Source organism: Microcaecilia unicolor, chromosome 5, assembly GCF_901765095.1.
Source record: "Microcaecilia unicolor chromosome 5, aMicUni1.1, whole genome shotgun sequence".
NCBI lineage: Eukaryota > Metazoa > Chordata > Amphibia > Gymnophiona > Siphonopidae > Microcaecilia > Microcaecilia unicolor.
The window spans coordinates 170977948-171003671 of record NC_044035.1 but is presented as its reverse complement, the minus strand read 5'-3'; the positions used below and the strand labels follow the sequence as shown (position 1 = coordinate 171003671).

Genomic DNA, 25724 nt, shown 5'->3' with positions numbered 1-25724 from the left:
CTATTGGAACTGTGGCGGGTAACCCATGCTCAGGAAAGGGACTATACATTCTTCTTTCAGAAGCATAACTCCTACTCTAGAATAAATTATTGGTTGGGAGATGGGGAGGTAGTTAAGTACTGGAAGAGGTAAAGATAGAGCTAAGAACATGGTCAGACCAGGCTCCGTGTGTGCTAAGACTAAAAATAGGAGAGAAAGGGAAGGGGGTGCGATATTGGCGAATGATGAATCAATACTGAGAGAGCCAGAACATGTAGCGACAATAGAGAAATATATACGGGAATACATTGATCTGAATGATGTAGGAGAAATTCACCCGGTAAGCCTATGGGAGGGCTTGAAGGTGGTATTGAGGGGGAGATTGATTGCATTATGGGCCCATCTGGGGAAACAAAAGGTAGTATAGAATCCACGAACGTGGAGAACTCAACGAAATCCCACGGATAGTCACAATATAACAAACAGTGGGTAAAAAACCAGGAGTTCCAGAGTGAAGATGAACCAAACTTTATTAATCAGTATATTGACTCGACACAACGTTGTGTTTCGGCAAAGGGCCTACATCAGGAGTCTACAAATAAAATAATATATAAACAAAATATAAAAGAATATAACACTAAAACAAATGATAATACATATATAATCTGAAAACTATGCAAATATCAAATGAGAAAATAAAGAACAAAACAGCTAGAGCATTCATATGTCATGAAACATGAACATCTTGAAAGTAAATAAAGCTTAAAACATATATATAACAAATGTAAAATTTAAAATTTAAATGCTATGCAAATGTGATGTGATTTTAAAGTGAAAAGCTAATATAAAGAACAAAACAGCAGAGCATTCATATAACATGAAGCATAATAATAGTAAATAAAACCTAAAACATTGATATGAATAAATGCTTCCATTTTTTAAAAATGAACATACACAAAATGAAACAATCCAGAGAAAAAGTAGGACAAACCTAAATACTTGAGAACGATGATAATGATCCAGAATTAGCAATGTTGTAAATACAGTCTGTATTGTAGTGGTCTGTGAAAATAGTAAAAAGCACACCACAGTAACTAAACAGAAAGGGAAAACCACTGTAACGTGAGGCACTGCTCAAGACATAAGGAAGTGCCTCACGTTACAGTGGTTTTCCCTTTCTTCACTCTGAACTCTGGTTTTTTTACCCACTGTTTTGTTATATTGAAACAAAAGGTAGAGCAGGAAGCGGCTTTGAGGGACACCATTAGAAGTAATTAAAAACAACATAAAGCAGATCCCACTGATAAAAGGGTAATGGAGGAACTCCATAGAAATAGATTGAAGCTCAATGCAATTCATTAGCAGAATTAGCAACCCAAATGCAGCAAACACAACAGGAGTATTTCGAATTTGGGGATAAAGCAAGTAGGTTGCTAGCAAATAAGCTAAAGAAACAAGCAAATCAAAATCGCATTCATAGCCTCAAAAACCCCCAAGGGCAGACAGTATATCAAGTGGAGGAAATTCAAGAACTGTTTTATGATTACTACTCAAAGCTATACTGGTCAGAATTAAGGGGGGGTGGGGGAGCACATAACATAGACGCATATCAGCAGAGAATGACAATGCCGCAGTTGGCACAGGGGGAAAGTGAGAGGCTATCGGCACCTATTGAGTTAGAGGAAGTGCAATGGGCTATATCTGACCTCCCCGTAGCGAAGGCCCCAGGGCCAGATGGATATCCCGCCAGAATATATAAACTTTATGGGTCTGTGCTGTCACAGCTGCTTGTACGCCTCTTTAATGCATTTGATCAGGTGACAGAATTGCCATACACATGGCGGATGGCAGCGGTGACACTACTGTTAAAACCAGGGAAGGACCCGATGCAATGCGGATCGTATAGACTGATCTCGCTGCTGAATGTAGATTATAAAATATCACAAAAATAGTGACGAAAAGGTTGCAAAGGGTGCTCCCTACATTAATACATGAAGATCAGGCGGATTTGTAGCAGGACGTCAAGGCTTTGATAATATACGATGTTTACTCCATGTGGTATAGCAAGTTAGAGATGAACAAGAGCCGACAGTCCTGCTGTCGGTGGACGCTGAAAAAGCATTTGACAGAGTGGAATGGCCCTTTCTGTTTGCGGTGGTTTAGAAGGATAGGGATAGAAGGGCGGTATTTGAACTGGCTGCAACTACTATACCAGGCTCCACTAGCGATCTTGAAAATAAATGGATCTTATATAAAGCCATTAACACCCCAGAGGAGGACGAGGCGGGGGTGTGCAGTTTCTCCGCTCCTGTTTGCCCTGGCCATTGAGCCTTTGGCCTGTAATATTCGGGTGGATTCAGGAGTTAGGGGAGTGAGTAGAGGGAAGAGGGAACACAAACTGATGCTGTTTGCAGATGATATCCTGATGACCCTGACATCTCCCGAAACATCATTGCAAAGGGTGATAGAGCTTATGACACAGTTGGGGGAAAGATCGGGCTTTAAAGTAAATATAACAAAGACAGAGGTGCTCAACCTTACGGTCCCACCACGGGAAGTGCCACAGATTCGAGAAGCATTCCCCTTTGTGTGGGCATCGGAATCGGTTAAGTACTTAGGGGTACAGATAACATCAAAAAGACTATATGAGGCAAATTTCCCAAAGAAAGTGACAGAAATATTAGCGGAAATGGGACCGCTGGAAGGGATTGAACATCTCTTGGATGGGACGTATCCATGCAGTAAAAATGATGTTACTGCCCAAAATATTGTATTTATTTATGGCCCTACCTATACCGATTCCCAAAAGATTCTTTGAGCAACTAAATTGAAACATTTTTGCCTACGTATGGAAAAAAAGTCCACCGAGGGTAAGAAGGGGATATAATGTATCAGCCCCATGGGAGAGGGGAGGGATGGGAGTCCCAAACTTTTTTCTATACTATCAAGTGGCTCAGTTAAGAATATTAGTAGATTGGAACCCATGGGAAAAGAAAAAATGGTTACACTGGGAGAGGGCATGGATGGGAAGGCGCTCTCTGGGAGATGTGCTTTGGACAACAGAGAGGGTATTAAGGGAGGCTGGGCGCAGGGTTCCGGTGGGAATTAGTCATATTCTTACCACTTGGCACCAAATTAGGAAGCGATGGTTCCCGGAGCGAAAATAATTCTTGCAGACAGCTATCTGCAAGGCCTCAGGCTTTTCATGGTGTGAAACTGAGGGGGCGTACTGTGAATGGGCAAAAAGGGGGCTATATACCCTGGGCCAGCTATGGGACAAAGAGAAAATGGTCAGCTTTGAACACCTGCGAGAGCAATTTGGGCTACCGCTTAGGGATCAAGTGTTCTACTGCAGTATCCGCAACTTCATACACAGGAGGGCTAGGGAAGAGCTGGAATTTGCGGAAACGACACTGGAGAAAGCACTGCGGAGAGGGAGCGGGCGGGGTTGTGTATCGAGGCTATACTTAACATTGTTGCAAAAATCAGATCCCCAAATGCGCTATACAGATAGATGGGAGCAAGCAATGCAGAACACACACACACAGGAACAATGGAGGAGAGGCTATAGGTATCTGTTTAAACCATCAATGGCACAGTCTATGATTGAAAACGGGTATAAAGTATATTATTGGTGGTGGTATACGCCAGACAGATTACACAGCATATACCCGGAGGCCTCGGATGAGTGTTGGCGGGGATGCAGACATAAAGGGACATTCATGCATGTCTGGTGGGAATGTCCAAGGATACAGGACTATTGGAAATCAGTGACAGTACTCATTGGTCAAATTCTCCAGCAGCCATATCCCTGCAAAGTGGAACTGTCTACTTTAATTTTAAACCAGGGGCATTGGCGGTGGAGCAGCATAGGCTTGCTTGTCAATATCTCACAGCAGCGAAAATAGCAATAGCGAGAGAATGGAAACAGCAAAAGCCGCCAGGCATGCAGAGAATCATAAATAAAGTGGACTACCTGTACTTAATGTCGAAACTAACAGCAATGAGGAAGGGACAGTTGGGAGCCTTTCAAAAGACTTGGCAACCTTACGAACAAATGCAGTTGCACTCTAAAGCCAAACCATGATTCGGTCAAGGGAGGGAGGGGGTATTATGTTAATGGGGGGGGGGGGGGGGGGGGAGGGACTGAAGGCTAATGTTTATGCAATATGTTTGGATGTAGCTATTCTGGATGTAAGAGGGGAATGAGGGAGGGGGGTAATTATTGAATAGATAAAATGTGAAGTTATATTTGATGTTTCAAAACAATTGCAATAAAATATAAAAAAAAAACAATTGGTGCTTGCCATGCCTAGGACCTGACTACAAGACCTCTACTTGGCACCTCTGTTTAAAAAATGCATAAAAGAACCCAAGAGTTGAGGCCCAATGCAAGAGACTTTTTGGCACTTCTAATTCTTGTCTGTTGATGTCGGAATTGGTCCCTATGACTGGTGGAGCTCCATCAGACACTGAGGATGTTCCAGCATCAAGGCGGCCTTCCCTTGCCTTCAGGTGCCAATAGGGCTCCATAGAACTGAATTACATCAGACCTGATACTTAGGATACGTGATGGTTCAAAATAGTCTTCGTCAGCACTGAGGAATCTGATGTGCATTGAGGGAAGGAGCATTGACATAAGTTCTCCTCAAAGCATGGTGCCAGGATGGTCCCAGACATTGGCACTGCCAGTACCTGGCAAGTGTTGGGCGCTGGGAGGATTGCTCCCACTCCATGGAGTTGGTGCTGATGCACCAGTCTCCATGATGCCAGGACCAGCCTTCTGATTTGGCTCCGTCTTCACAGGTTTTCTCCATACTGACACTAACCTCACTTTTGTCAGTCTCTGCCCCCTTAGAGCAGTGCATCGAGGGGAAAGAGCATCGATATCAATTTTGCTCCATGCATGGTGCCAGGATGTCCCAGACATCAGCACTGCTGGTATCTGGCAAGTGTTGGCACTGGGAAGATTTCTCCCACTCCATGGAGTTCATGCTGATGCACCAGTCTCCTTGATGCCATGACCAGCCTTCTGATTTGGCTCCATCTTCACAGGCTTCCTCCATATTGACACTGGCCTCACCTTTGTCAATGTTAGCCCCCTTAGAGCAGCTATGAGTTCTCTTGCAGGAAGAGAAGGAGGAGTTGGAGTGGATCTTGGCTTGGCGCGATGCTGAAATTTCAAGGGTGTCTATGCTGACCATGGCTCTGCCCCATCGATTTTTGAGGCCCATACTCAATTTGCTGCTCTTTGGGATCTGCTGCTCTGGGGACCTGCAGCTCATCTCCCTGCTATGAGGACCTGTCCTGTAACCATGCGGCTCATCACTCAGCTCCTATAACAAAAACTTTTCTGTAAGTTAAAAACCTTTGATTTAAACTTGTTGCCTGACTTTAAGCACAGATTCTCTGTAAGATCTCTTAAAGAACTACCTATTGCAATATTATTTACATGATTTGTATATTAAATAAACCCTTTCTGAAGCTAAATAGATGGTCTTTTGTGTCCTGGGTACACGCTTTAAATCTTGCAGCGCAGGATACTGCATTTCAACAGATATATTTAATTCATTGCAATTGTGAATCTTGTTGCCTTAAAGGGCAACTGGTGGAGAATTATTCAATACTAGTAAAAGAGGCTCGTTTCAGAGCAAATGAAACGGGCGCTAGCAAGGTTTTCGTCGCCAATACCCCCTCCCCCCCCCCCCGGCCCACCCCTTCGTTGTTCTGCCATTGCTCCGCCCCCAACGTCATGATGTTTGACGCGAGGGCAGGGCCCGGAGCGATTTCCCACCTCCCTGCCTACCCCTTCGTTCTGCCATTGCTCCGCCCTCGAGGGCGGGGCCCGGAGCGATTTTGGTGGCTTCACCACCACGAACCTTCGAACCTTTTTGAAGGAAGTCAGGGCTTGGCTTCACTGACGTCAGTGTCCTCAGAACGTTGAGGGTGAGTTTTATTATAGTAGATATATATCAAAACTTATAAATATTAGCTAGTGCTCTGGAGCAATATCCCCAAGTATAAATTATTTCTTGTTACATTTTAGGCTGTATAGAGAGGGGAGTGACCAGCAGAAGAAGAGGTTTTAATGCCCCTGTGTAAGTCGTTGGTGAGGCCCCACCTGTAGTATTGTGTTCAGTTCTGGAGGCCGTATCTTGCTAAGGATGTAAAAAGAATTGAAGCGGTGCAAAGAAAAGCTACAAGAATGGTACGGGATTTGCATTACAAGATGTATGATGAGAGACTTGCTGACCTGAACATGTATACCCTGGAGGAAAGGAGAAACGGGTGATATGATACAGACGTTCAAATATCTGAAAGGTATTAATCCGCAAACGAACCTTTTCCGGAGATGGGAAGGCGGTAGAACTAGAGGGCATGATACGAGATTGAAGGGGGGCAGACTCAAGAAAAATGTCAGGAAGTATTTTTTCACAGAGTGGTGGATGCTTGGAATGCTCTCCCATGGGAGGTGGTGGAGAGGAAAACAGTAACAGAATTCAAACATGCGTGGGATAAACATAAAGGAATCCTGTTCTGAGGGAATGGATCCTCAGAAGCTTAGCTGAGATTAGGTGGTGGGAGGCGGGGCTGGTGGTTGGGAGGCGAGGATATTGCTGGGCAGACTTATACGGTCTGTGCCAGAGCTGGTGGTTGGGAGGCAGGGATAGTGCTGGGCAGACTTGTACGGTCTGTGCCCTGAAAATGACAGATACAAATTAAGGTAAGGTATATACAAAAAGTAGCACACATGAGTTTATCTTGTTAGGCAGACTGGATGGACCATGCAGGTCTTTTTCTGCTGTCATCGACTATGTTACTATGTATCTGTTGCCTGCTTGTCCACTCTGGTGCCTTGATAAATGCCAACTTCAGAAGAAGTGGTACTCCAGCCCATTTTGAGAGGATGCTCCCCCAATGTCCAGGAAAGGGCACTCTGTCTGGATGTCAGTCCAGTAGACCAAGACGGGCACAGAGTTAGCCTACTCAGGATGTGTATTTTGCTGACTCTGACTTGGACCACTCTTGGGCATCTCAAGTCGAACCAGAGGAGGTCTTGGAGGAGGGCTCCCTTGGTCTCTTTGTCAGACCCTTCTTTATCTCAGAACTGAGTCCATACCAGATGAACTCTTCCTTGTTAGTTTTTTTTAGTAAACTGGTTGACCGCCCCGTTTGATTTAAAAGTTGATTGTGAGCTCAGGGCTTAAAGCGTTGGACGTCTTTGACTAAGTGGGCCCTCAGGAAATTCTGATAGTGGCTGTGTAGAGCTTTCTTCGTGTAGTACAGATGAGAAATTAGGAGATGCCTCTCTCTGTGCAGCCTGTGCCTAAGACAGACAGACTATGTACAGAGTCCAAAAGGCTTCCGGATTCGAGAAGCAACAGGTGCTACATTGTTCTATGATCAGATCTGCCCTCAAAATAGCTAAGATTTCTAGGACCAATGCCTCGGCACTCCCAGGGCAAGATGCTATAACCTGGGAGTCTTTTTGGTAGGAACATTTATCAGAGCTCTTTACTTGTGTCTCACATGCAGCCTTATCAGCTCTACATGAGCATCTATTTGCAGAACTTGGTGCGCAATGTAGCAGTGTTTGTGGACTTTTTGTCCTCAGATAAGGCTGCAGAACTCTGTGTGTTAAAAGCCAGGTAGGATGAGTGTTGAAAGCACTGGGCCTGGGCAGTCTATGACTATTTTGATTAAATTTAATGATGCAGTTTTTAGTAGCAGAGTTGGAGAACATCAAGGCCCATTTTTGTTCATGCAGATATTTGCATTTTATTTCTGTCAACATGTGGTACTATGTATTGGAATATCAACATGTATTACGCTAGTTGAAAATTGGGGCCATTCTCACAAGTTAAAATTCCGAGTTGGAGAGAATCAATGCCCATTTCTGTTTATGCAGATATTTGCATTTTGTTTCTGTTAACATGTGGTACTATGTATTTAATTGGGATAACATGTATTACGGTAGTTGAAAATTGGGCCCATTCTCACAAGTTAAACTTCCTATTAGGTTCTCTAAGATAGCATTAGGAATGATCTTTAGAAGCCTTGCTAGACGGTCAACTTTCCATGGAGTATCAGGTGAATAAAGCGGTAAAATCATCTTTTCTTTGGCTAAGGAAAATGAGGACCATTTGGAAGTTTTTTGAGATTCTTGCTTTTACATTATTAGTTCAGGCACTAATATTGTCTCAGATTGACTAATGTAACATTTATTTAGGCTTCTACAAAAATTACAAATGTTGTAAAGTATAGCAGCTAGACTCATTTTTGGTGTTCATTGCTTTGATAATGTCTCTGTAGTATATAAAATTACATTTGCTTAATATAACTAACCGAAATTACATTTGGTTTAAAATGTGCATTTTCATATTAAGGTTTTATATGGAACGGCTCCTGATTATTTGATGTTTTTAATTTTACCTTCAATTTGAAATTCTCAACATTTATGCTTTCAGATGTGATTAAAATTTTCCATCTGTCAAGACTGAGAAAAAGGAAGAAATAAAAAATTTTGATATTTCAATCAGGCTGCTTGTATTTGGAACTCTACCGACTTCCATCAGATGTGAGACCGATTTATGTTAAAAAGAAATTGAATACATTAATGTTTCTGAATTCTTTAGTTATGAGTAATTATAACTGTTTTGAATTGAAATTTGTATCTGGGAGTTTGTCCCATATTCCTTTATCCATGTCAAACTGAATAGGTATTCATGGAATATAAGCCTTGTAATGTGATGTAATAAGGCATCCAGGATTTCTGTATTAGGTATTGGTATGCACAGATTTACCTGGCTGTGCTTGACCTAGACCAGCAATTCAACTAAAAACTGTTGGATGCCCCTTGATGGGGTGATAATTTTTAGGGGACAAAAGGTTACCATCCTCATAAAGAAAAGAACTGATATCATAGATTTCCTCTCTTGGCCTACTCCTTCTGCAGCCTTCACTTCTTGGAGGTTTTCAGGTGTTCCCCAAAGGAGATCCTACTACCCCGAAGTGTAGCTGTACTCCTCCAACCTGCCCTTCCTAGCAGACCCAGGGATCCCACTTCCACCCTCAGCAGCAGTTGCCCCAGAAGGCCTGGCCAGTTCCCCAGTCAAAGCAAGGGATGAGCTTTTGACTGGCTCAGAGAGCATGGCCACAATAAGTGACCATCCTAGACAGCCTACTGTGGGCAGAAGGCTGAATTTTTAACGCAAGATGGCCCCTTTTAACCTCCAACCAGTGGAGATGAAAACTGTAATGGAATTCAAACAGAATTTTTAGAGCAAGATGGCCCCTTTTAACCTCCAATCAGTGGGTTCTTCAGATAAGTTGTTGGGGGTAGGGGGGGTGGGGAGGAGGAGGATTGCACCTTAAATTGGTGACAGCTTCCTCTAAATTGCCCAACACAAGTGTCAAAGTTCAGTTCTCAGCACAAGGCCATGCTTGATGAATTTTCTTCCTTTTTACAGGCCCACATATTCAAGCTCATACTACCAGGGGAAGAAGGGAAGAGATTCTATTCCATATACTTTTTCGTGCCCAGAAAGAAGGTGGATTTTGTCTCATCCTAGACCTAAGGGGCCCTAAACTAGTTAGAGAAGTTCAGGATGGTTTCCTTAGTCATCCTGCTTCCCATTATTCAGACAAACAGCTATGCTCTCTGGACTTAAAGGACGCTTAAACCCACATACATCCCAGTCACAGGAATTATCTTGGATTTCGAGTAAGGAAACATCACTACCAGTATCACATCCTGCCCTTTGGTCTTGCATTTGTTTCCCAAGTCTTTAGCAAGTGCCTTGCAGTAGTTGCAGTCAGGGGCGTATCTGAACTTCAACGGTAGGGGGGGCCAGATCTGAGGTGAGCCCTCCGGTGCCGCTGAGGCCCCCCCGCTGAAGATGACACCACCAACACCTCCAACTACTTTAAACCCCCCTCTCGCCGAAGACGATGACACCACCACCTGGCTCCAACTACTTTGAACCCCCCCCTCCCGCCGTAACTCCGCGGTCGCGCCTCACCTCCCTTTGCTGGCGGGGGACCCCAACCCACGCCAGCCGAAGTCTCCTTCCTTCCTTCCTTCCTTTGGGTTTGGTTTCTGACGTCCTGCACGCACGTACAATGTGCAGGATGTCAGACTCGGAGAAACACCGTTTCTGTGAGTCTGACGTGCAGGACGTCAGAAACCAAACCCAAATGAAGGAAAGAAGGAAATTTCGGCTGGCGGGGGTTGGGGTCCCTCGCCAGCAAAGGGAGGTGAGGCGCGACAGCGGGAGGAGGGGGGTTGAGAGGGTCGGTAGGGGGGTCCAGGGGCAGATCTACGGTGGCCAGGCGCCTGTGGCCCTATAGCAGATACGCCCCTGGTTGCAGTGTTTGTATACAGGCTGGGAGTGCACATGTTTCCCTAATTGGACGATTGGCTGATCAAGAGCACGTTCAAGGACAGAGCTCAGGAATCAATGCAGCAAACCATTCGGGTGTTGGAGCTACTAAACTAAGTCCCACCTACTTCCCATTCAGCAATTGGAATTCATTGGAGGCCTGGTAAATACGACTAAGGTACAGGTCTTCCTTCCAGATGCTAGGGCCATGGCATTGGTCACCCAAGTCAGCAGTGTCGAGATTGTTGGGCCACTTGGCCTCTACAGTGCATGTCACACCCATGGCACATCTCAATTTGAGAGAGATCTAGTAGATCCTAGCTTCCCAGTGGTGGTATTCCTCAGGGAACCTAACAGATGTCCTGAGCTTTATAGAGTTGCTCCTGTGGTAGACTGTTTGGCCTAATTTGATCCTGGGACTCCTATTCCAAATTCCTGCTCACGACAATGATGACAGATGCATCCACCCTGGGCTTGGGGGCTAATGTAGATGTACTCCACACTCAGGGCTACTATTCTGCTTAGGAGGTTCTGCTTCACACCAACCTCTTGGAGCTGTAGGTAATTTGGAAGGCTCTAAAGGCTTTCATAGATTGGCTAATGCACCAAATTGTTCTCATTCAAACTACAGTGTTGAGCATGGATTCACAGAATGTTACCTCTTGTATCAGGAAGCAGTTGGGATGTGGTTCTGGGCCTTTAGGGCATGGTACTTGGGGCCATATATCTTTGGGGGGGGGGGGGGACAACAGTCTGGCAGACAGATTGAGCAGGGTAATGCAACCACACAAATGGTCTCTTAACATGGACATCGCCCAGGAGATCTTACAAGTATGGGGCACTCCTTTGGTGGATTTCTTTGCCACTCATCTCAACAGTCTCTCGGTTTTGTTCCAGGCTGGAATTACACGGCAGGCTAATGTCAGATGCCTTTCTCCTCGATTGGGAGAAGGACATTGTGTGTTTGTGTATCCTCCCATACCTCTCATGGGGAAGACTATTTTTTTTCTTCTTTTCTGAAATGCAAGCAGGACCCAGGAGCCATGATCTTTATCACATTCTATTGGCTGAGGCAGATATTGGTCCCCCACCCCTGGAGTTAACCTCTGAAGATCTGTGGAGATTGGACTGCTTTGTCCCTCATCATGCAGAGCAAGAGGTCTCTTCTCCACAGCTGCCTCCAATCCCCAGCCATCACAGCTTAGATGTTGAGAGCTTAGAACTTGCATCCTTTAAGGTGTGTCTCCAGGGTCCTGCTTGCTTCCAGGAAAACTTCCACTAAGAGGTCATATAATTTCAAGTGGAAGGTGTTTGTCATCTGGTGCGAGGGCAAGACTCTAGATCCTTTTTCCTTCTCTACACAAAAACTGCTTGAGTACCTTCTACACCAAGGTGACAACCTGTGGCATGCATAGTGGGGAAGTTAGTAGCATACTTCCAGAAACAGAAGCAGGATGCCCGTGCATGCTGGAGTTAGCAGCTAGAAGCGTCACAGACTTCCCTACTGCTCAAACAGTATGGAGAGCTCATGCTGATAATATCTTCATCTGGCAGGGCTTGGACATCCCTGCGATTCAAGATAGTAATTTTTGTATTGTGGCAAAGTTGGGGGTGGGGAGAGCAGCGAGAGGATATGTGTTGTGGCACGTGATTGTATTGTAATTTCAATCTGCAAAAAGTGGCACACACCTTTCAGTAGGTTGCTGACCCCTGTTCTACACCTATCCCAGTCTTGGTTAAAAACCAGCTCCATATGGTTTCTCTTCAGTTCAACTGGCACTTAACCGTCACTGTGTAGAAGGTAAGCCTATCTCTGTACAACCTCTAGTTCTATTTGAGAAGTTTGCTTTTGTAAAGCCCCCATTCAAACCTCCAATAGTGTTGTGGGACCTCAGCGGTGCAAAGAAAAGCTACAAAAACGATATGGGATTTATGTTGCAAACCGTATGAGGAGAGACTTGCTGACTTGAACATATATACCTTGGAGGAAAGGAGAAACAAGGGTGACATGATACAGACGTTCGAATATTTGAATGGTATTAAGCACAAACCTTTTCCAGAGACGGGAAGGCGGTAGAAGTAGAGGACATGAATTGAGGTTGAAAGGGGGGGAGGGGGGGGCAGACTCAGGAGTATGTCAAGAAGTATTTTTCACGGAGAGGTTGGATACATGGGATCCCACCACCACTACCATGGGAGGTGGTGGAGATGAAAACTGTAATGGAATTCAAACATGCGTGGGATAAATGCAAAGGAATCCTATTTAGAAGGAATGGATTCATGGAATTTTAGCAGAGATTGGTTGGCAGCACTGGTGATTGGGAAGCAAAACTAGTGCTGGGCAGATTTCTATGGTCTGTGCCCTGATCGTGAGTGAATTGATATGGATGGGCTGGAGTGTAAATTTTAAGGGGCTTTAACATTAACTTCAGAAATTTTAGTACAGGAACAGTGTTGAGCAGACTTCTATGGTCTGTGCCCTTAAAATGGCAAGAACAAATCAAACTCGGGTATGCACATAAAGTATCATATACCACGTATGAGTTTATCTTGTTGGGTAGACTGGATGGGACCGTACTGGTCTTTATCTGCCTTCATTTACTACGTTACTATGAAAGCTCCATTTGAGTCGCTTGCCACTTGAAGTTCATGACCTGGAAAGTTTTTTTTGTTTCCGCTGGCAGTCTCTTCAGTGCGCTTCAGGCCCTAATAGCTGATCCATCTAACATGAGGTTTCATCATAATAGAGTTGTTCTCCTCACCCATCCTAAGTTCCTTCTGAATGTGATGTTAGAATGCCACCTTAACCAATCATTCTCCTGACATTTCTTCCCAAAACCTCATGCCCATTCTGTTGAAGGTCCACTGAACAGGTTGGACTACAAGCAACAAGCAAGCCTTGGCCTTCTATTAGGAGTGGACTAAAGCCCATAGATTGCCCACCCAACTTTTTATTTGTTTTAATCCTAATAGGATAGGGGCAGCCATCAGTAAACACATTTTGGCTAGCAAATTGCATCTCCTTCACTTATGCCCAGGCTGGTCTGATTATGGAGGTTCATATCATATTTCAAAATGTCAGAGCCATGGCTGTATTGATAGCCCACTTAAGGTCAGTCTTCATTGAGGAGATTTGCAAAGCTGCAATGTGGTCCACACATTTACATCGCATTACTGCCTTGAGCAGGATTCCCAATGCAACAGCCAATTTGATCACATGGTTCTGAAGAATTTGGTGTCTAGAATCCAACTCCAATTTCCTAGGCCCATTTTTTTCTGTTACAGGTTGAATATCCATTGTAGCCATGTCTCTTCAGTTTAGTTTAATTGGTTTCTTGTTGGCCTTGCCTGTTGCAAGTCCCTATTGACACCTTTGTTTTTCAGTGAGCCTAGAAGCTAGAGATTTCCAAAGCTGCAATGTGGTCTTCAGTTCACACATTTACATCGCATTACTGCCTTGAGCAGGATTCTCAATGTGACAGGCCCTCCCACCTCCCTAGGAGTTGTATTCTCTTAGCTTTTGACATCAACTGATGGTCCTACATGACTGGGGCAGGCGGGAAGGCACGTGTGCAAGCATGGTCAGGATTGCCAAAGGCTTCTGGAAGCGTTAGAACACTGGGCAGCATCTGCACCGGGGCTCTATCGGTGGTGCCCACCTAGTCTGGGAAGATTTTGAATCTTCTTTCCAAGAAAATTAACCAAAGCTATTTTTAAAATACTCAACACCAAAATGTGGGTCTGGAGAAAATCTCTTCCTTGGGTTTCGGCAATAAGCTGAAATGCTGTTTTTATAGAAATTGTAGCTATGTCTTTGCTGTATTATCCTAGTGCTGTTGCGTTCTATGCTGTTCATGCACAGAGTCTGAAAGTGTTACAATACATTTTCTGTGTTTTGGAGGGCTATGTTATACTGATCCTCTTGGTGTGGAAAAGGATGTGAGGGGCAGATTCCTATGCAACCCTTTCATTTCAGTTTTTGATTACATGTCAGGGTTTTACTAGTTTAAAACTGAATTAATGAGCCATGTAAATAGAGGCGAAGTTTTCTTATCAGTTTGTATAAATTTAGATTTGATATTAAGTAATGAAATTGCCATCTGCTCTGGTAATTATTCTGATTACTGATGTCTCATTTACCTTTTTGTTAGTCAATTTGTTGCAGACATGATTTGACTAGTCTTTGCTTAATTCAGTTAACTGTCATGGAAAGTTGTGATGCATCCCTCTTTCTTACAACCCTCCTATTCACACACCCCACCCTACCTTCTCTTCCTTGTCCTGCCATCTCCAAAAGTCTCCCTTACCGTACAGTTCAGTCTCTACAACTGCTGCAATGTTGCACCAGGTTTGTTCTTGGGGCCATGGCATCCCACTCTTTCTGGTTACGTATGGGACTGCTCTCATGTTACGCTTGGAGGACTCGACTCTCGCTTGGAGAAATCCTGAGTGCTCAGGATTTGTTCAGTCGTTTTAACAAGGGAAAAACATTGCGTAGTACAGCTTAGTAAATGAGATAGTTGAATGAACAAATTGATTTCTTGCTTTTTCTGGGCGACCTAATTGTTATACAGTTAAGCATCCACAACATTCCAAATCTCATCCTTTTTAATGTCCGTGCCTTTGTGAATCTCAAACATTTAAATAAGGTCTGTGGAGAAGCCAGTTTTAAAACCATATGCTTTCTAAATATTAATCTTTATAGATTTTGAGGGGTCTGTTTATCAGTCTGTTTTCTGGTTTATTTGCAGGTGTTAGAAATGCTGCAGAGATTTAAGGATTCCAACATTAAACGTGAACGTGAGGTGTTTAACTGTATGCTAAGAAACTTGTTTGAGGAGTACCGCTTTTTCCCTCAGTACCCAGATAAGGAGCTGCACATTACAGCCTGTCTCTTTGGCGGAATAATAGAAAAAGGACTGGTCACATACATGGCATTGGGTCTTGCCCTGCGATATGTTCTTGAAGCCTTGCGCAAACCTTTTCAATCCAAGATGTACTATTTTGGTATTGCTGCACTAGATAGGTTTAAAAATAGGTAAGTTATTTTGTAAAATTCAAATAGCTTTGCTAATTGTTATATCTTGAAATGTGAATATTTTAACCATCACATATTAATAAATGATTTTAGATTTCATTTGAGAACTTAAGGTAAACAATATATGGAGTCTGTGCTCTTATGAGGAGAGTAGGTAATTGATCTCTGTTTAATATGGGCTTATAAGTTATATGTATGGGTTGGGTATTAAAATTTAGTTTATATATTTGAGATGGGATAGCATTGACTAATATGGACTTTTAATAGTAAATGTACTGTAATAGTAATGTATATAAAACTTAAACAGTTTTAGAAATCAGGGCATTAGGAGTAAGATGGCCATCACATTGCATTCTTGATCTAAATGCATTCTTTTGCATTCTTTCCCCGACTGCTTAATATTTTTTCTAGATTGAAGGACTATCCACAGTACTGTCAGCATTTGGCTTCTATTAGTCACTTTATACAGTTCCCCCATCATTTACAGGAGGTGAGTGTTCATTTCATAAATCAATTCTTAACCTAGAAAGAGAGAAGAAAATTGTGATGCTTGTAAATCATGTCTGCCTTTAAACGATGGGGGGAGGGAGCTGTGAGGGAAGCTGAAGTCCTTCCCAGGGTGAGTTGGGCAGTTGTAATTCAGGTTTCTCCCCATGTTGCTACTGTAGAATTGATCGTAACTGTGAGATGGCAGGGCCACATTTATCATGTGTCAGAATAGTATTTCACAAGCACACTCAACTCCTTTACTCATGGAGGAATTCTGTGTGTTAAGAAATAAAATGTTAGGAATTCTGTGCAGAATATTTTAAAATTCTGCAGACAAGATTGTGTTACATGAACAAATAGAATCGGTGTTGAACAATTTATAATTCAGTACAGAAAATTTGTTACTCTGTGCATAATTTTGTTCTGTCCACTGTTGCCTGACCCCTCCTTAACACCTTTCTCACTCAGCCTTGATATCCAATCCCCTCTGCTCCCCCCCACCCCGGTTCTCTCCTGGACCCCCCCTCCCCCTTTGCTAGAATCCCTTCCCTAGGCTTCTCTGATATAAATATCTTACCTCATTATCAACCCCCCCCCCTCCTTTCAGTGTTTAGTCTACCCTTTAGCTCATATTTTTCCTCCTCACCCCCCACACACACACACTCTGTTCCTATTCAACCCAGTTCTCTTCCAGCCCTTATTCTGCTCTCTGGCTTTTTTTCTGTACTCCCAGGTATCACCCACTCTGTTTTTCCCAAATCCTCACCTCCCTACCCATCATCTTTCTCCCATTGCCCCCTCCGCTCAACAAACCTAACAGCTCTCCCCATCTAAAGGCTGTTCGGATATGGTGCCAAAACTGGCCCCAAATCCTCTTTCTGCCCAGTTTCAGCTTTGGCGAAAAGGCTATCAGTGTGGGTTTAGTGTCAGCCCAAACCGACGGAGTGTATTCCGTGGAAACTGAAAATGTGTGTGTTGTCCTGTCTGTCTCCCGTTCAAACAAGAGTTGCCTTCCCTCCTGCCCACCTATAGGTGTCCCCCCCCCCCCCTCCCATGGGCTTATCTTACAGTCCCTAGTGGACAAGGGGTGTAGTCAGGGCAAGCATGATCCACAGTTGCTCTTGCCTGTGCTGGATCTGCACTCAAAATGGCTGCTATGACCTCTAGTGGCAATCTTGCAAGACTGCTGCAAGAGGTCACGGCAGCCATTGTGAGAGTAGAGCTGACATGGGCAAGAGTGACTGGGGATCACTCTTGCCCTGACAACACCACTTGAACACAAAGGATTGTAAGGTAGTCTTGGGGGGATTCTTTGCGTTCTTTTTTTTTTTTGTTTGTTACCCCGCACTTTCCCACTCATGGCAGGCTCAATGCGGCGGGCAATGGGAGGGTTAAGTGACTTGCCCAGAGTCACAAGGAGCTGCCTGTGCTGGGAATCAAACTCAGTTCCTCAGTTCCCCAGGACCAAAGTCCACCACCCTAACCACTAGGCCACTCCTCCACATGTTAGGGGGTGGGGTGTAATATGATTGCAAGTAATGCAGTTATGATCTTGAATAGTAGTTTTATATGGTAAATAGAGTGCCCCAAATGTTTTTGATACAAAAGGTTAACAGGAATTTAAGTCAGTAAATTTGGGTTCCATATCATCATGCTGATCAATCCATAGACTGGTGGGTTGTGTCCATCTACCAGCAGGTGGAGATAGCAATCCTTTTGCCTCCCTATATGTGGTCATGTGCTGCCGGAAACTCCTCAGTATGTTCTCTATCTCAGCAGGTGGTGGTCACACACAGCAGCAGCTCTGGCTAGTTCTCCAAGCCTAATTCTTAGGTTTTGTTGAGTACCTGGGGTTGATGGCTGCTCTTGAGCAAGTGCAAACCTGGTGGTGCCAGGTCCCTCCTTTTCTCACCCCTTCCGCTGACTCCGTTAGAAAAAAAAAAATTTGAACGCCCTTTAAGGGCGTTTATTTCAACGTTTATATCAGCGTTTATTGCAGCTGCTCACTGGGACACCAGTTCGTTACAGCTCGGAGCGAGAAGCAGGTAATTTTTACCTTTTGTAGCGGGCAGGGGGTTCCCCGATCGGTCTCCACGTAGCTTATGGCGTTGGAGGGCGAGGGCGCGAAGAATCGCTCCCCGGACCGCATGTGCGCATCTAGCGGGGATGCGGGGGTTTCAAAGCCTGAATCGCCCTTTTTGGGCATCAGTTTGGAGTCCGCGGCTCCTCACTACCTCTCCACCCTCATCTCCCCCTATGTTCCCGCCCGCAACCTCCGCTCACAGGACAAAGCCCTTCTCTCAGTACCCTTCTCTACTACTGCCAACTCCAGGCTCCGCTCATTCTGCCTTGCCTCACCCTATGCCTAGAATAATCTTCCTTTACCCATACGCCAGGCCCCCTCCCTACCCATCTTCAAATCTCTGCTTAAAACTCACCTCTTCAATGCTGCCTTTGGCGCCTAACCGCTCGAGAAATATAAAATACCCCAATCTAACCACCCTATCAGATTAACTGTTCACTCGTCCTCTAGATTGTTCACTTGTCCTTAGTTTGTTCTCTTGTCTTTTAGATTGTAAGCTCTTTGAGCAGGGACTGTCCTTCTATGTTTGAATTGTACAGCGCTGCGTAACCCTAGTAGCGCTTTAGAAATGACTGTTGTTGACCCGGTTCTTCCTCCGGTGCGGCGGTTTTTCCTGCCATAAAGGCCCGCCCCCCCATTTTGGCCCGCCACTCTGCACGGACGGCTTCTTGGGCCGCCCTCGAGGTGGGAGGCGTTAATGCTATGGTCGCCCTTGATTCCGGCGATGGCAAGAAAGTGGCAATAGTTAAGCGCCGTTTTTCCCGCACGGCTCCTTCTTGGAGTTTCGCGCCGGATGCCATTTTGGATGCGCAGCATGTTTCTCCCCCGCTCTTGCGAGTGCCGGTTGAGGGTGCGTCTAGGGCCGTGGCCCAGGCTGCAGAAGTGCACAGTCTGGGGGGTTTCTCCCCTGAGTTCATTTTGCTGCTGCATCAGGCTTTTCTTATGCAAAACGCTGCCCCTGTTCCCCTTGTCCGATAAAGGGGTTGAGGCCTCCGGAAGCAAACGCCCTCTGGTGGATTTCCAGGCCCTAGAGGACTGTCTCCTCTGATGTAGATGAGGGCAGCGTATCTGAGTTCTCCCAACGGTCCTTTGGGGATTCCTTGTAGGAGACGGATTCCTGCTCGGATGGAGCGGATGACCCCTCTGCAGCACGGATCTTTCGCTCAAAGGATTTGCCCAACCTGTTAGTGCAGGCCATGTGCATTTTGAAGATTTCCTCTGCGGAGGACGTCTCTCCCTCAGCCGCTGCTGGCTCTGCCATTATGCTGGGGACGAAGCGCTCGCCTAGAACCTTCCACGTGCATGAAGCCATGCACACCTTGATTTCGGCTCAATGGGATGTCCCAGAAGCGAGCCTTAAAGTGGCTAGAACTATGTCCCGCCTCTATCCTCTGCCTGAAGGTGAACGGGAGGCCTTTCTTTGGCCTACCGTGGATTCTTTAATCACTGCGGTGACTAAGAAAACGGTGTTGCCGGTGGAAGGTGGCACGGCCATAAAGGACGCCCAAGACAGAAGATTGGAGGCGGCTTTAAGGTCGTCCTTCGAGGCGGCTGCTTTAAGTTTGCAGGCCTCAGTTTGCGGCTCCTATGTGGCCAGAGCGTGCCTGGCGATTGTGCAGCGGGCTTCCCCCTCGGATCCTTCCTTGAGAGCTGTTTGGCCGGCCCTGGAATCGGGCTTGGCTTACTTGGCAGACTTGCTGTATGATGTCTTGAGCCTCAGCTAAAGATATGGCTCAGACAGTCTCTGCACGGCGCTGGCTTTGGCTGAAGCATTGGTCTGCTGACCACGCCTCTAAGTCTCGCCTGGCTAAGTTGCCTTTTAAAGGCAAGCTGCTCTTTGGGGTCGAGCTGGACAAGATTGTGACCGATCTCGGCACGTCTAAGGGCAAGAGGTTACCAGAGGTCAGGGCTCGGGCCAGTGTTGCCCGCCCCGGTTCCCCCAAGGACGGTTTCAGGAGCCCGTCGGTATCGCCCAGGTAAGTCTGGCTCCTCTGCCCCCTCTTCCTTCAAAAGGAACTTCTCCCCCAAGCAGCATTCCTTTCACAGAGATCGCCGTCCCGGAAGTGCGTCCTCCGGTCCTCCTCCAGGGTCTCGTACCCAATGACGGGGCCCTGGTCCATGGCCCAGAGCAGATTGGGGGACGCCTATCCTTGTTTCTGGGCGAGTGGACCAGGGTAACTTCAGACGCTTGGGTGCTGGAAGTCATCAGAGACGGCTACAAGCTAGAGTTCTGCCGACCCTTAAGAGACGTGTTTGTGCACTCTCCCTGCAAGTCTCCGGTCAAAGCTGTGGCAGTACAGCAGTCTTTGAACAATCTGATCCGCCTGGATGCGGTCGTTCCGGTGCCAGAAGATCAGCTTGGCAAGGGATGTTATTCCATTTACTTTGTGGTACCAAAGAAAGGAGGTTCTGTACGGCCTATCCTCGACCTCAAAGGGGTCAATCGGGCCTTGAACGGCACTTCTGAATGGAGACTCTCCGCTCTGTTATAGCGGCAGTGAAGGCAGGGTAGTTCCTGGCATCCTTGGACATCAAGGAAGCTTACTTGCATATTCCCATCTGGCCTCCTCCTCAACGCCTTCTGCGTTTTGCAGTCCTGGGCCGACACTTCCAGTTCAGAGCCCTCCCGTTCGGGTTGGCTTACTGCTCTGCGGACCTTCTCCAACGTAATGGTGGTCATCGCGGCCTCCTACGCAGGAAGGAGTACAAGTCCATCCTTATCTGGACGACTGGTTGATCCGACCCCCTCTTATGCAGAGTGCGGCAGAGCTTCAGACCGGGTGATTGCTCTTTTGAGCTCCCTGGGGTGGATTATCAACTGGGAGAAAAGCCAGCTGCGCCCGACTCAGTCCCTGGAGTATCTGAAAGTTCGTTTCGACACCCAAGTGGGCAGAGTGTTCCTGCCAGACAATCGGATTGTCAAGCTTCAGGCTCAGGTGTTCCAGTTCCTAGTAGCCTCTCCTCTTCGGGCTTGGGACTATGTGCAGCTGTTGGGCTCTATGACGGCCACAATGGAAGTAGTGCCCTGGGCCAGGGCCCATATGAGACCTCTACAGCACTCACTGCTGCAGCGCTGGACTCCAGTGTTGGAGGATTACGCTGTGCGCCTTCCCTTGGATCCAGCGGTGCGCAAGGAGCTGAGCTGGTGGCTGAGGCCAGACAAGCTGTCCGCAGGAATGCCTCTTTTGACCCCGGAGTGGGTTGTCATCACGACGGACGCCTCTTTGACGGGCTGGGGAGCCCACTGCTTGGGAAGGACAGCGCAGGGGCTCTGGTCTCCTGCAGAGGCAAAGTGGCCTATCAACCTCCTGGAACTCAGAGCCATTCGGTTGGCGCTTTTGGAGTTTCTCCCGGTACTGGTGGCGAAGCCAGTACGGGTCCTGTCGGACAATGCCACGGCTGTGGCCTATTCAATCGCCAGGGAGGGTACCAAGAGCGCCCCTGTAGCCAAGGAGGCCATGAATCTATGCCAGTGGGCGGAAGCGAACCTGGAACAGCTGTCGATGGCCCACATTGCGGGAGTCATGAATGTCAAGGCGGACTTTCTCAGTCGTCATACCTTGGATCCCGGAGAGTGGCAGCTATCTGCTCAGCATTCTTGGACATCACGAAGCGCTGGGGCCAGCCGAGCCTAGATCTGATGGCGTCATTGGCCAATTGCCAAGTGCCGTGCTTTTTCAGCAGAGGACGGGACCCTCAATCTCTGGGAGTAGATGCTCTTCTCCAACAGTGGCCAACACAGGAGCTCCTCTGTGTTCCCACCCTGGCCCATGTTGGGCAGGGTGCTAGGCCGGGTGTCAAAGCATCCAGGCCGGATAATCCTGGTGGGTCCGGGCTGGCCCAGACGTCCCTGGTATGCGGACCTGATCAGACTCTCAGTGGACGGCCCTCTGCGGCTGTCAGCGGAGCGGGGCCTGTTGCATCAGGGTCCCGTGGTGATGGAGGATCCCTCCCCCTTTGGTCTTACGGCCTGGCTATTGAGCGGCAGCGTCTGAGGAAGAAGGGCTTCTCAGACAAGGTCATCGCCACTATGCTGAGAGCGAGGAAGCGCTCTACTTCTACGGCTTACGCCAGGGTTGGCGTACCTTTGCATCGAGGTGTGAAGCAGGCTCTCTTTCTCCCTTCACTGCTGCAATTTCTTCAGTGTTGACGTTTCCTGCAAGGTCTAGAGAAAGGCCTGTCGCTCAGTTCCCTTAAAGTTCAGGTAGCGGCTCTGGCTTGCTTCAGGGGTCGCCTGAAGGGTGCTTCCCTGGCCTCGCAGCCAGATGTGGTGCGCTTCCTCAAGGGAGTTAATCACCTACGCCCTCCTCTGTGCTCGGTGGTGCCTGCGTGGAATCTCAATCTAGTGCTAAGAGCCTTGCAGAAGCCGCCTTTTGAACCCTTGTCGAGGGCATCTCTGAAAGACCTAACGTTGAAAGCAGTCTTTTTGGTGGCTATCACTTCAGCCAGACGAGTTTCCGAGCTCCAGGCGCTATCATGTCGAGAGCCCTTCCTGCAGTTCATGGAGGCAGGAGTGTCTATTCGCATGGTGCCCTCCTTCCTGCCCAAGATTTTCTCGTTTCCATGTGAATCAGCAGCTCTGTCTTCCCTCCTTTCGTAGGGAGGACTATCCAGAGGAGTACTCTGCTGTCAAATATCTAGATGTGAGACGAGTCATCATCAGATACTTGGAAGTGACCAATGCTTTTCGGAAGTCGGATCATCTGTTTGTGCTGTTCGCAGGTCCTCGTAAGGGTCTGCAGGCATCCAAGCTTACAGTGGCACGATGGGTCAAGGAAACCATTGCAGCGGCTTATGTGGCCGCGGGGAAGGTGCCGCCTATCCAGCTGAAGGCTCACTCCACTAGAGCACAGGCGGCCTCGATGGCAGAGGCTGGGTCCGTCTCCTTGGAAGAGATTTGTAAGGCGGCAACTTGGGCATCGGCTCGTATTTTCTCCAGTCATTACCGCTTGACTGTGGCTGCTCGGGCGGAGGCCCGGTTTGGAGCTTCAGTGTTGCGGTCAGGGATTTCTATGTCCTGCCCTGGGTGAGTACTGCTTCGGTACATCCCACCAGTCTATGGATTGATCAGCATGATGATATGGAAGGTAAATTATGTATCATACCTGATAATTTTCTTTCCATTAATCATAGCTGATCAATCCATAGCCCCTCCCAGATATCTGTACTGTTATATTCTGGTTGCATTTCAGGTTCAAGTTTAGTCTTCAGTTCCTGTTCAGGAGGTCTTCGTGTCAAGTTTTTTAAAATTGAATTCTTCTGGAGTTGAGACGATTTTGTGTTACAGTGAGCTGCTGCATTCCTCTCCCCTCCGTTTTACGGGGCTGGATTGAGATTTAAATTCTGCCGGCGCTCCCTCCCGCTTCGTGCGGCTGTAGGGCACTTTGTACCCCTCCCGCTTCGGCGGTGTTAGGGTCAGCCAGCTCCTCCCGTGGTTGCGGTCGCAGGATAAGCCAGATCCCCCCCCCGCATCGGCGGGTGTGGTGTCCCTCCCCCGCTCCGCGGGGATGAGCTGGACGGATTCCCCTTCCCCACTTGTGTGGGGATGAGCTGGGTTGATTCTCCTCCCCCGTTTCGGTGGTGGCGAGCTGGGCAGAGTGTCCCTTCGTGGGTGTAATTCTCTAAGTGCTGAGTCCTGCGGATGGAGCTTTGATATCGACATACTGAGGCGTTTCCGGCAGCACATGACCACATATAGGGAGGCAAAAGTTTGCTCTCTATCTCCACCTGCTGGTAGATGGACACAACCCACCAGTCTATGGATTGATCAGCTATGATTAATGGAAAGAAAATTATCAGGTATGATACATAATTTTACCTTCCCCTAGACTCCAGCAGACCTTGCCCGTTCTCTTTGGAGTACAGATCAAACCTAGTCACTGCACCCACTTCTCTTCCAGGCTAATCATGCAATCTCTGACACACTTCAGCCTATGCAGCAGACCATGCTCTTGCCGTTCTGCAGTTGCTCTCTTACTGCTACTTATAGAAACATAGAGAAACATAGAAACATGAGTGGCCTAGTGGTTAGGTTGGTGGACTTTGGTCCTGAGGAACTGAGTTTGATTCTCACTTCAGGCACAGGCAGCTCCTTGTGACTCTGGGCAAGTCACTTAACCCTCCATTGCCCTATGTAAGCCGCATTGAGCCTGCCATGAGTGGGAAAGAGCGGGGTACAAGTGTAACAAACAAATAACAAAATATCCAGTCTGCCCATCCTCTGTAACCCCCAGTTCTACCTGTTCCTAAATGATCCCTCATGCTTATCCATGCCTTTTTTCTTTCTGTAACATATCTGTACATTTGTAACAGCGCTACAGAAATGTTAAGCAGTAGAAGGTGTGGATAGCAAACCATTCATGAAATGAGCTGTATCTTATGCATCAGCAACGTGACATATCAAAAAAATAGCAGAAACAGAACCTGTACAATTTACACATTAAAAAAAAAGGGCTAGGGGTCCGTAAGCCAGCTGCAGCTACAGGCAAAAGAGATTTCCACTGGTCTGGCTCCGTGTGGGCTGAGAGCAGCAGCGATGGTTGTCATAGCTCCTTCACTTGCCTCAGCCAAGAGCAGCCCGATCCAGGAGGCTGGAGGATAAGAGAACCTTTGTGTTCCTCACACCTATGCCTCCCCATCATCTGTGATCCATATATGAACAAACAGGGAGGCAGGGGGGATGCTGTTCCAGTTCTTCGAGAGGAGGTGGATAGAATGATAACCTGATTTGATGCTGGAGAATGGCAGGGTGTATTTCCCTATAAAATCATTTCTTGAGGTCTTGTCTAATCCTCAACCATAAAACGCACCAGCGCCAGCTCAGGGACATGAATCCTGAGGTCAGAGTTTCACACCACACGGGGTTAAACCCATTGTTGTCAATGTACTTGGTTTCCTGCTTTGCCTGGTCCATGGGGACAACCAAAAATCTCCACTCTTACCAATGGATCAACGATGGATTCTTCTTTACTGTTGGGAACTTTGGGGAGCTGTTGGGCACTGATGACCTGTATGGACAGATTAATGGGCCTGTAACCATCTTTCCCTTGCGGGTGCTCTGGATTAAATTTGCTCTCCACGTTCCTCATGAAGATTGGCTTTAGGACATAGTCGCAGCGAGCGTTCTGACTGAAGAGACCGTCTTATAACTCCATCTCCACACCAATGATCTGGAAGTTCAAGACCACTATCTGACAGCCCATGTTCCACATCTCCTGGGGGTTGAAGTTAGAGGAATCAGTTCTCAACCCACTGGGGTAGATCCGGCTCAGTTGGCAGGCATTTTGGCTAACATTCTCTGTATCCAGCTCCTTCAGAATTTTTCTGGCCTTGTATTCAATGAATGAGGACATTTCATAAACTTTAGCTCTGCTCCTTGGGTGTTTGATGCTCGGGAAGGGAACACTTTTACAGTAAATGATGAGGTCCGACAGCTCCTTAGACAGATGTTGCTTGGATTTCTCTGGAGAAGGCAGCTGGGTAAGGACAAGACCATCGATGGTGGCAGTGAGCAGTTTGTCTCCCAGAATGCCTTTCAGGTGCTGGGCCATGGTATCCTGCTGTTCCAGGCTGCAGTGGTTCTCAATGGATATGATTACAGGGAACTCCTAGACCTTGAAGGCATACTTATTGATTGTTGCCAGAACATCCTTGAAGATCTTGGAGGTGAAGGTATGTCTGTGATAAACGATACGTTCATTATTAGGCCCATCCCAGCAGTCTACTTCCACACAGCGGCACCCTCATTTCAAGG

General features: G+C 46.8%; 1 protein-coding gene across 1 annotated transcript in view; it reads left to right on the top strand.

The window, feature by feature from the left end:
* The window catches only part of CNOT1 (CCR4-NOT transcription complex subunit 1), a 1017784-nt gene that overhangs the window by 448510 nt on the left and 543550 nt on the right, over positions 1-25724 (top strand). Inside the window, 2 exon segments of the mRNA XM_030203593.1 lie at positions 15113-15399; positions 15811-15889. Of these exon segments, the coding sequence (XP_030059453.1) occupies positions 15113-15399; positions 15811-15889 (366 nt within the window).